This window comes from Vespa mandarinia, chromosome 11 (assembly GCF_050613455.1).
Source record: "Vespa mandarinia isolate Hongniang chromosome 11, ASM5061345v1, whole genome shotgun sequence".
Taxonomy (NCBI): Eukaryota; Metazoa; Arthropoda; class Insecta; order Hymenoptera; family Vespidae; genus Vespa; species Vespa mandarinia.
Window position 1 is genome coordinate 5,892,501 of NC_140820.1, and position 12,500 is coordinate 5,905,000.

General features: G+C 29.2%; 1 protein-coding gene and 1 long non-coding RNA gene across 15 annotated transcripts in view; one reads left to right on the top strand and one right to left on the bottom strand.

The window, feature by feature from the left end:
• The window catches only part of LOC118441443 (lachesin), a 280,889-nt gene that overhangs the window by 257,272 nt on the left and 11,117 nt on the right, over nucleotides 1-12,500 (top strand). For 13 of the 14 annotated variants that reach the window (XM_085660411.1, XM_035865828.2, XM_035865838.2 and 10 more), the window contains one exon: nucleotides 908-1,063. The exons of the other annotated variant lie outside the window; for it this stretch is intronic. In XM_085660411.1, the coding sequence (XP_085516537.1) occupies nucleotides 908-1,063 (156 nt within the window). The remainder of the gene's footprint in view (nucleotides 1-907; nucleotides 1,064-12,500) is intronic. 14 annotated transcript variants of the gene reach the window in all.
• The window catches only part of LOC118441451 (uncharacterized), a 101,577-nt gene that overhangs the window by 41,496 nt on the left and 47,581 nt on the right, over nucleotides 1-12,500 (bottom strand). The gene's annotated exons all lie outside the window — the stretch shown is intronic.

Genomic DNA, 12,500 nt, shown 5'->3' on the forward strand with positions numbered 1-12,500 from the left:
CAAGAAGAAGAAGTTACAACGACAAGTAACAAATATTCTCTCTCGCGACTTTTCAATCAAGCCAAATCACAAACGTACGCAACGAAAGATATTATAACACCAACAACACCAACAACAACAACAACGATGACAGCAACAACAACAACAACAACAACAACAACGATGACAGCAATAACAACAACAACAACAACAACAACAACAACAACAACAACTGCAGTAACAAGCGACGATGATCGATCGTTTTGATATGAAAAACATGATGGATGCCGAAAAGACGGCTTGCTGCCAGTCACGGATTCGAAGTTTTTTTTAGCTGACAGAAGACAACGCTGACGCTCTTTAATCTCCGTTCCTCGATAGAAGCTTCAACTTCCATTTGAATACGTTTGAGTTCGATACATCGACGTGAACCTGGTTTGAATGCTGCACGCGACGACCATACGCGCGTGATGTGGAATAGTGCTGTGTAGAGAGAAATAAAAAGAGAGAGAAAAAAAATAGAAAGAGAAAGAGAAAGAGAGAGAGAGAGTGAGAGAGAGAGAGAGAGAGAGAGAGAGAGAGAGAGAGGTGGTTGTGCATGCTGGATTATCGATGGATAGAGAAAGGAAGAGATATATGATAAATGTTTAACATCATAACAATGATATTGGACGATCCACGAAAAAAGATATTAAAAAAAAATAAAATAAAAAAAAAAAAGATCGAGAAAGATAGAGAGAGAGAGAGAGAGAGGCAGAGAGAAAGAGAGAGAGGGAGAGAGAAAGATAAAGGGAGAGAGAAGGTATATATATATATATAAAAAAAAAAATAAAAAAGTCCTCTCCGAAAAGAATCGCACAACTTGTGCGCATTTTTGCGCTTATCCTATGACTGGGTCACATGAGAAAAGGTCCTAATCTATTTTCAGGACGAGCGAGCACACCTCCACCAGCAAAAAGGCCGACCACCGTGTGGCCATCCTCTTACAACCCGTATTCTCCGAAAAGGACGGAAAGACCATCGCCACCGAGCGAAGAGAGGGTCGACAGGCCTGAACAGAAACTACGTGGTGGTTACAGTACAGGTGAGGCTTTCATTCTCTCACCTGACCTCGTCACCCTTCCATCTTTTCTCTCTCTCTCTCTCTCTCTCTCTCTCTCGCTCTGTCTCTATCTATCTATCTATCTATCTATCTCTCTATCACACATAAACACATAGCCACATATATGCTCACTCACTTATTCTCTCTTTTCATTTTATTTTTCAACACTTTGGTCCATTCATCGAAATGTCATTTCTCTTCGTCAGTCATCTCTATCTATCCATCTATCTATCTACCTCTTTCCCTCTCTCTCTGTCTTTTTTCCTCACTCTCTTTCTCTCTCTCTCTCTCTCTCTCTCTCTTTCTCTCTCTTTCTTTATCGCTTAAATTTCTTTTTTAAATATTTATTTTCATTCATTTAACATCATTATATATATATTGTACATATTATATCTCGTGTAATGGCTTTAAATGACTTTAAATTTTAAGCTTACAGGATCGATAAGAAATATTTTCCATTTTCATTTTTTGTTTGTTTGTTTGTTTGTTTGTTTATTTGCTTTATTTATTTATTTATTTATTTATTTATTTATTTATTTATTTATTTATTTATTTATTTATTTATTTATTTATTTATTTATTTATTTACCAGATATATCCATTATATTGACCTATCTCACTGTTCCTTCTGTTTCTTTTTTTCTCCTTCTTCTTTTTCTTATTATATCATCTCTTTTTTTCCCCGTTTCTTCACGTAGCAATCAACCCTTTCCTTTCTCTTTCTTCTTCGTTTCTTTTCATCGGAACAGCCGCCGAACGTTTTTTTCATCCAAACGTCACGTACACACTCCGCTCGCTTTTAATTTTCTTCGAGGCTACGAATCTCCAAATCAAATGCAAAGTTCAAAGAAAAACTCAAAGTACTTAGGTGCAACTCGTATCATGGATAAGACAGAGGGGAAGGTGAAAGAATTAAGAAAGGGAAGAGAAACTATGTGAGTTCTCTCTGTGAAATATGCAAGGTCATTGTTTCTTTTTCCTTTTTTCTTTCTTTCTTTTTTTCGTTTCATAAAACTCTTCTTCTCGTTCTTTCTCTCCCTTCCTCTCTCTCTCTCTCTCTCTCTCTCTCTCCCTTTTTCTCTTTCTCTCTCTTAAAACTTAAGATATTCCATCCATTTACCAGATCGAAATGCGCAACGATCCGATATCGTATTCTCTCGTCGAGTCTATCGTTCCACTCGAGAGCTCGAACGTTATCCTTTGGAAGGATAATCCTATCGTAAGATTCCTTTTAGGATCACTTGCCCTTGGAGTAGGTAGTATTCCAACACTTTCGAAAATTCGTAAACTTTCCAAAGTGTCAGCACAATAGATAGATCGATCTATCTATCAAAAGTTATATCAGTAAAAACATTATAATTTGTTAAAACATAATTGAAATTATTTTGTTACGTCAAACTGTAATAAACATAATTGCAATCGTAGTTTTCTTAAGTTCTCATGATTCCATCGATAAATCAATCGATTATTATTACAAGCAAACGTATCCAATTTTAATACATAAACCAACTTATTTTATAATATCAACATAATAATTTATATATATATATATATATATATATATATATATGTATAATCATACAATCGTCGTTTATTATTAGACCACATAATTATAATCAATCGTACGTATCGATTGCATATCTATGATTGAACATTTTACATCTATCGAAAATTACTACATATTCCCATATAAACCCTATCGAAATGATACATATCAGTCTACATATATCAATATAACGATACAAACGATTTCAAGTACGCGCAAGCTCGTATACAGAATTTAATCCCTAGAATGATATTAGGGAACGATCCTACTGTGTCATTTCCCATTGACTTTCATCCATTAATACTCATTAGCCGAGCAAATGTTATCTATCTATCTGTCTATCTGTCTATCTGTCTATCTATCTATCTATCTATCTATCTATCTATCTATCTATCTATCTATCTACCTTTCTCTTTCTTTTTTTCTTCTCTCTTTTTCTAAAGCAGAGATTCCCAGAGCATGGATCAGATTAAATATTAAAATATGTGAATAATTTATACATGTTCATCGAAAAAATGTTATTCGTCGAGAAATCTAAAACGAACAATTCAAAATCAATTCAATTAAAAATCACATGAGAATTACTATCTTTATCTAGTTTCTTTTCAAATTGCAGATACATATATACATACATGTATTATACATATACATATATATATATATATATATATATATAAACAATTATGAATTGTTTATCGATCAAGTCTCGAAAGTAATTACACTTTCTAGTGCGTTAAGAGAAATTATCGTTTTCGAGAACGTACAAGATTCTTGGCCCATAAAAGATAAAAAGAAAAAAAGAAAGTTTGAAAGGAAAAACTCTAGAGAATAAAAACTTACTAATTTTCGACGAATGATACATATAGAAACAAAAATAATAATAATAATAATAACAGATAATGGATCTCTCTTCCTTTTAATCCCCCACCTCTCATCTCTACCCTTCAAAAAATAAAAGAAAAAAGAAAAGGAAAAAAGAAAGAGAGGGAAAAAGAGAACATAAAAAAAATTCTCTTCCCTTGTTCGATTTCAACTTACTCGTGAGACATATATACATATATAATTCAACGTGCAAACTTTCCCTTTAACCGAAGCGAAAAGATCAACGAATGGTAGCTTAGAAGAAAAGTAAGAAAAGATTTCGAAATGTCATCGATAGCAAAGTTAGAACGAAGTGCTCTAATAGAAAGAAAGAAAAAAGAAATAATAAAGAAAGAGAAAGAAAGAAGGAAAGAAAGAGAGAGAGAGAGAGAGAGAGAGAGAGAGAGAGAGAGAGAGAGAGAGAGAGAAACACTTCTACCATACTATAAAAAATATTATAATGCAAGTTGTAAGAAGAACGGAAAGATACGTAGCAAGTTCGTTTTATTTCTGCAGCGGGACGCATTAAAGGTGCAACGATAGTTCCTTTAACGCCATCTTTCTATGTTCACTTTCATGTTTTTCCTTGCGTTCGTTTGTTCTCTTCTTGAACAAACAGACAACGTAAAATAAAGAACATACATACATAGCAATTCTCGATATATTTCTTTATTTTTTTTTATTCTTTACTTCTTTCTTTCTTTCTTTCTTTCTTTCTTTCTTTCTTTCTTTCTTTCTTTCTTTTTTTCTTTTCCTCTCTTTCTTACTAGTGCACATCCGCTCTGTGAATATCTAATCTAATAAAATAGTGATATAATGTTTTCTACCCTTAGAAAAGCGAGAAAGAAAGAGAGAATGAGAGAATGAGAGAGAGAGAGAGAGAGAGAGAGAGAGAGAGAGAGAGAGAGAGAGAGAGAGAAAGAGATGCAGTCGTTGCAGTCGTTGCAGAGTAACATTTGCGTGCTATATGTCTATGTACGTGTAACGGATACGGTTCTTCCTTACGACCGGCTGTTGCAGCTGCAACTTGGACAAATAAAGGATATACTTTTTCGTAGAGCAGGATACCCAAGGAATCTCGAACTGTAACGTCTTAACATTACGAAGAAAGAAAAAGAGAAAGAGAGAGAAAGAGAAAGAGAGAGAGAGAGAGAGAAAGAACACGAAGAACATTTTCTTTTTCTTTTTCTTTTCTGCTATTTTTTTTCTTTCTTTTTCCTATTTCATTTCCCTCTTTCAAAAACTATCACTTCGAGAATGCAAGGATCGTCTAACGATTGTTCTTTTCTTTTTTTTTTTTTTTTTTATTTCCCTCTTCTTTGTATTTTCTTTTTTTCCTTTCATTATTTATCTTTTCTTCCTTTTCTCTCTTATTACTCTTCTCTCTCTCTCTCTCTCTCTCTCTCTCTCTCTCTCTCTCTCTCTCTCTCTCTTTCTTTTTCTCTTTCTCCGTCTCTGTCCTTCGTTTTTAACATCCAAACGAAATCCTTTTGCATATGTGTTAGAGTACTACGAGGTAGCATGAAGAATAGAGAGTATTATCTCGTTTCCGTGTAAGATTAATCGATGACTATTAAAGCTCAACAGGCAGTCAGGATGCGATCGATCGTTGCCAAAGTATTAGCATAACTCTGCAATCTGCTGCATTTATTTGCCATACAAACTCGTTGGAACATAGGGCTCTTCCTAACAGTCGACTTAATCTTATCTACGTCAAGATAATTTGTGATTAATATTAGACGATTTTACTATTGATTCACATATATATATATATTCATATATATATATATATATATATATATATATATATATATATATATATTATTGTACACGTTAATTATTATACATATATACATATATATTATTTATCTATTATCTCTAATATTATTAAAAATATTATCTATTAATATATATATATATATTTTTTTTTTTGAAAATAAACAAACAAAAGAACAAAAAAGATATATATATATATCTTATTAATAAATTAATTTTTTTAATTATTATTTTCTTTTTGTATAATAATTTTCATTGATTGTTACGTTGAGGCTTTTTTTTGTACTTATAATAAAAAATTCATAAAATATGAACATATACATATATATATATATATATATATATATATATATATAGAAAAGCCCTAACGCATAGAAGTTAACGCAACAGCGTCTAGCAGGTTACTTGAAATATGCATGTCCTCGTCCTTTAGCACATTTAGCTAGAAATTACGTAGGAGTAACACGCGCTTCCTCTATAGCACCATGTTAATATTAACTACGAGCCCTCTCGAATGTTATCCTTCGAGGTATCCGAAACTCCTCCCCGTTAGGATATCGAAGCTCCTTGATTGTCTCCCTTTTAGGGCTGTCCCATTTCTCTCACCCCTCAACCCCTCACTCCTCCCCCATTCTACCCATCAATGAGTCACGTGCGCTTGTAACGCGCGCGCACGCGACCGTTAATTTATACACACACGTTTGCATATTAACTATTACGTGTTCTCGTATCATCATATGATTTTATAGACATTGAATATTTTCCTAGAGTTTAGAATGTTTTATGATGACAAAAAAATTTCTTTTCTTTTTATTTAAGCTTTACTGATCACTTTATTATTTATATATATATATATATATATATATATTTACTCATCGATGTTTTCAATATACATAAAATTACGAGAATTAGAATATTTTTATTTATTTACAAGGAAAAAAAAAAAAAAAAAAAAGAAAAAAAAGAAAAATATCACAAATATTAAGTTAATTCGTATTGATTTATCAGATATTTTTCAAATCTTATTCTTCTTTATGACAATAAAATTAATTGCATGTTCATGTACGTAAGTTAACATTCGTTAATTATAAATTTCAGAGAATAAAAATTATTATTTTAAACACGAAAGAAGATTTGAGATTATTTAGAGTTAAAAGATAATCTAAATGTCGGATAAATTAATTCAATTACTATTGATGATGATGATGATGATGATGATGATGATGATAGCATTATAACTGGCAATGAAAACGTTTGCAAATAAAAATTGATAATTAAATACAATTAACAAAAAGATGAAGAGAAAACAAAATAACTTAACGTCCGATATATATATAAATGAGATAATAATAAAATAAAAAAAAAAAAAAAATAAAAAAAAAAAAAGAAAAAAGAATGAAAAGGCGAATAGATGCGTGTGTTAAGAATCGTTGATCGAACGAAACGATCAACAAAGCGACACGAAGAAAAATGTCGAACGAGAGAAATATTTCGTGTTATAAGGGAAAAAAAAAAAAGAAACTGTTATTACTTTTCGTTTAAAAAATTTTCTTTCGTTAAGAAAAAAGAAAGAACGGAATTCCTGATGGTTGCATTCCAAAATAGGTATTAAACATAGGGTACTAGTTCGAACGAAGGGAAAATAATATGGAATAGTGCGAACCAGTTTGGCAACATTCGCAATAGTTTCCCAAAGCTGGTGCAGTTTCTTCGTCGTGCTCGTCTTTCTTCGCCATAGACTCGCCTCTTGGCTGCTCTTCTTTTGGAGATAAGGCAACGGTTAGTCGAGGGAAGGTTTAAGGTCAGGATAAGATAAACCTCATAGCTTTTACGGGAAACTTGGCAGCCATGTTGGAAAGGCGAGCCACGTTCCGGCCATATCCTCATGCTACTACCAACGACGCATTCTGTCCTTTTCTATATATAAAGGGTGTAACGAAACTACGCGGCAAAACTTCACGAATGGATTATACGTATCTAAGGAAGAAAGAAGAAAAGAAAAAAAAAAAAAAAAAAAAAAAAAAAAGAAGAAAAAAAGATAAAAGAAATTCGTTCTATCGATCGTAGATCCAAAAATACTTGATTTCTTTATAACGATATTTTTGATTATAATATTATTATTGATTAGTTCGTAATTATGTTCATTTACTGTTATTACGATGACACTCTTTTATCTTATGATTTTTTCAGATTGTAATTTACAAAATTTCTTCATTTTCTAACGTGTACACTAAAGCCTATAGCTCATCGTTCTAATTGAATTTCAAATACGTTCGAAAATACGCTCACTTGTGACCGATTTATATTTAGAGTATAATATATAATAAATTTATATCTCTCTGTATTTGTTGTATTAAAGATATACGGGTAGAAGAAAAACCTTTTCGTAACTGTGGTAACATATTTGAACGAAATGTAGTAACTGGTATAATGAATTTAATTCCAATGAAGGAAATAAATTTAATTTGAGTTACACCGATAACGATTAAATAATGATAAATAAATAGGTATTAAAACACATAAAGAAATTAAGAATTTGTGTCCATGTTAATTGATTTGATTTATCTTAAATGATATTAAATTTTTTTTCTTCTTTATATATGAGTAATACATTTCTGAAGTTTCATCGCGTAGTTTTATAACACCCTGTATATCTATGTGTATGTATATAGACACACATACATATATAAGACACTTATACTTTTTCTTCTCTCTCTCTCTCTCTCTATCTCTCTCTATCTCTCTCTATCTATCTATCTATCTATCTATTTATCTATGTATCTATCTTTTTGATATTTAAAGCAATAGAAGAGTTGCAATTCAAATAGATATTATTATAGTTAAATATGAATTAACGTAATTAAATCATGTTCGTTAGCTTAAACGAAAATTTGTTATTTATGTAATGATTCAAGGTAATTAAATCTCTTGAATGAAATTGATGTATTAAACAAGTTAGATTTTCGATTGATGATGAGAATATCAAAGTCTCGAGAAATCCTTTATTGTCTCAAAGGATTCACCAGTTTTGCTTATAAGCTTTGAGAGTCTCTTGGGTTAGTAATCGCTAGGACTTAACACACCAAATTAATGCTCTTTAGATTGAAACAGTCTAATAGTTTTGACTCTTTCCAAAATAAAATGTAATATCATGTTGTATAATTGTTTCTTTAATATCGTTTTTAATTTTTTTTTTTTTTTTTTTTTTTTTTAATATTTCTTCGAATACTATACACTTTAAACGAATAAAAATATATTTAAATAGATATAAAGTATTAAATTATAATTTAGAATGAATATTTTCTTCGACGTATTCGCAAAATGCAATACTATGAAATTTTTCATACTTCTTTTTTTTTCTTTTCTAAAAAAAAAAACTCAGCATCTCCTTGAAACTCTTTAATGCATTTTTAAAAAAATACATTGTTATAATGCCATATAATATAAATGAATGATAAATATATTAATAATTAAATATTATTAACATTGTACGTCACACGTTATAACATTTTCCGCGTATTCGCATGACGAGAACACCAAAATTATGTTCGTTCCTTGTTGTTGAAACTATTTCGTGCATTTTTTAAAAACATCCCTCTAATATACTATATTATAAATAAATTATAAATATTAATAATTAAATATCTTAACATTGCGTCTGGGTTATATCATTTTCCACGTATTTGCGGGCGAAAAGGTAAAAAAGAAAAAGCAAAATTATGTTGGTTCCTTGTTGTAACTGTTTCGTGCGTTAGAAAAAGAAAAAAAATAAAAAGAAAAAAATAAATAAATAAATAAATAAATAAATAAAAAGAAAACAAACACGCGGTTACCGATATTATAACCAGAAATAAATAATAAATATTAATAATGAATGTATCTTAACGTGACGCGTAACAACATCGTATTGTATAATAAATTTCTAACGTGCTCGCTTGGGAAAAAAAAAAAAAAAAAAAAAAAAAAAAAAAAAAACAGAATATAGATTTCAATGAAAATAATAGAATATATAAATACTTTATATCGATCGGATAAAATTGAAACGAAATCAATATTTCGAAAGAACTTACGTATTTTTTTTCATTTGGGCAATATTTACGCTCGAAATCGATCCCACATCCGCTCGTACATCCGGTTAACTTTATTTCCATACTACTCTATCCGAGGACTCATTCTCCCTCTCTCTTTCTCTCTCTCTCTCTCTCTCTCTCTCTCTTTCTCTCTTCCAATATTTGAATAAAAAAGTCAACCATGTATATGCGGGAAAACTATGAACTCTTTCGGATACGTTGCCGTCGCGTAAAATTAATGTGCATGCATATCACCGCTGGAAAACGTTAGCGCTCAGAACGAACTCGCTTGGCAGAAGTCATAAAAGCGTGAAACTTCGGCCGTGTCGGCCGTGAATGCGTTCGTTATCGTTAGTCAATTTTTGACTCGAGCAGAGAACGTTAGCCATAGTTATTGATGACCGACTAATGAAATATTTAATCTCTTTCGAAACATATTTCATTCAATGGTCCGAGTACCGACTTAAAAAATTATATCGTTTAATTGATATATAGTTAGATATAAAAAAAAAAAAAAAAAAAAAAGAAAAACAAAAAAAGAACAAAAAATAATCGTTCGCTTTTTTTTTTTTTTTTTTAAAAAGAGAAAAAAGAAAAAAAAAACAAACGAACGAACCAGACATAAGTCTGTTAGTATCCATGAAATTGATCCATCTTCGTGATCAAATACGAAATATCACAATTGCAATACCGTTGAAAGAAAAGATTCTTCGATTAATATTAAATCGTATTGATTCAATATACAATACCAATTTTTACAAATTTTTATGAAAACAAATTTTATATTGGATATTATGTAAATAATGATAAAATTTATTAATTAATATATCACATATCGTAATACGTTAATTAATTTTCATATTAAATTAAATCGTTGAAATCCGAGTATTGATAAATTTTAATATTAAAATTCAAATGATGATTAAGAGTTTAATAAGAAGTAAAGATGAAATAGAGATAAATACAGAGATGAACTTGAGACAGTTCGAGAAATCTTTCGATCAACTTTTGTTTTTCTTTTATCTATTTGTTGTTAAATCAATATTGATTTCTTAATAAACAAAACTCTAAAGACATACTTTCAAAGTTAATTGTAATTTAAACGTCGTAAAGTTTAGTTCGTCTCTCGATTATCATCAGATATAATTATATATTTTTCATTAAACATTGCTCATTACTCGATTTAATTATTATTCGTATATTTTTCATTGCGTATCTGTAATACGTAAATACACACGTTAATAAACATGATATCGTAAACGTTCACGTGAATTATTTTTATACATACTTTACGTTCGTTTGTCGTTTGATTATTATTGATTTTTTAATATACAAGACTCTTAAAAGGTACTTTCAAAGTCAATTAGAATTTAAATTCTAATAGACGTATATTATAATTCATTCTTCGATTATAATCTGATATATTTATTGTAAACTTTTCGTTAAACATTATTTGTCATATAATTTAATTATTAATTGTATATTTTCTCAATAATTAAATAAAGGAAAATAATCGTTTGATAATTCTATTAAATGCTCGAAGAAACAAAGAAGAATTCACCTGTTGCATGGTATCGACTATCGGATATCCCCTGTCGATAGGCTTATCGAACTTTCTTATAAGACAACTCGGTGACTAATTGTAAGAATAGCAAACTGATTATATAGATAGAAAGTAACGATGGAATCGTTTAAAAATTTTTCTCTTAAATAAAACGCGTAAAATACGTTTGTTATTAAATTAATCTTTTATCTTATTCAATAATTTATGCATTAATCAACAAATATCAAAATTTATAATTTCATGATTATTAATTTATATATAAGAGTTATTTCGTGCAATTAATTTTTCAAGCACTCTTCGAAACTATAACAAGAGACTAATATGTACAACATTTACAGAGTAAATTATCAATTAATTTATTTTAATTAATTAATTCATTCATTTAAATCATATTTTTAATATATATATATATATATTATTTATATATTTCAAATTTCAAATTTCATTTACATTTTAAATTTCATAATAATATTAGAACGAACGAGACAAAGTAATTCTTCGGATTTTCGACTTTAAAGCGTCGTTGTAATAAAATGAATATAAACGAGGAAAAAAATCACTTTTTCGAGAAAACTCGTTCTATATACTATGCTTATACACGTGCGTGTAAATAAAAAGAAAAAAAAAAAAAAAAAAAAAAAAGAGAAAAGGAAAAAAAAGAGCATGGGGTGGTACCATGGCATTTTTCTCGAAAGTCGTAAACAAAGGAGTTAGAACGTGCGGAGTGTTACATTGTGCGAGGCGCACGCGTGTCGTACACCATATATTCTCAAATATACGACCAAATAAAAGCTACAAATTGCTTCCATAGCTGAGAACGAAACATGCGTTTAACTTAACGCACTTGTTTCCTTTTATTTTTATTTCATCCGACGTTCATTATCTTTAAGACATATAACTGAAATCGATAGTAGCTATATAAAAATGTATACAGTTAATTCCTATATAGATTATGTATTATATATATATATATATATATATATATATATATATATATACCATTTTACTGTGTACTCTTTATGTATTAAAAAAAAAAAAAAAAAATCATCCTATATATATATAGGATGATTCCTATATATATATATATATATATATATAGGATGATTTTTTTTTTTTTTTTTTTTTAATACATAAAGAGTACACAGTAAAATGGTATTAATTCATATATGTCGAAGAATTTATTAGTTTAGGAAATATTTATAAACTCTTACTCAGCATTTACTCTCTGCTTACTTTGCGTTTACTTTGTTCTTACTATACATATTTGTTTCATGTCTCTATCACTTTTAGTTCCTGAGATATTCTCATATAAATGAAAGACGTTTCTATTGATAATATAGAAAAAAAAAAAATTGTCTCTTTAGCAAAAAAGTAATTTGTTTATTAATTATTTATTAATTTATATAATTTTATAAATCAATTGTAATCGAAGATGAATTTTATTTTTTCTTTGTCGACAAAATAAGATGAATTTAATTCGTAAGAATTTATTTATAAAAATTGTTTATAACAAATTGTTAATTATTTATGAACAATATATTGAAAAGAAAGAGAAAATTATGCATTTTAAAATGGTGATTGATTCAAGTCTTTATGACTTTT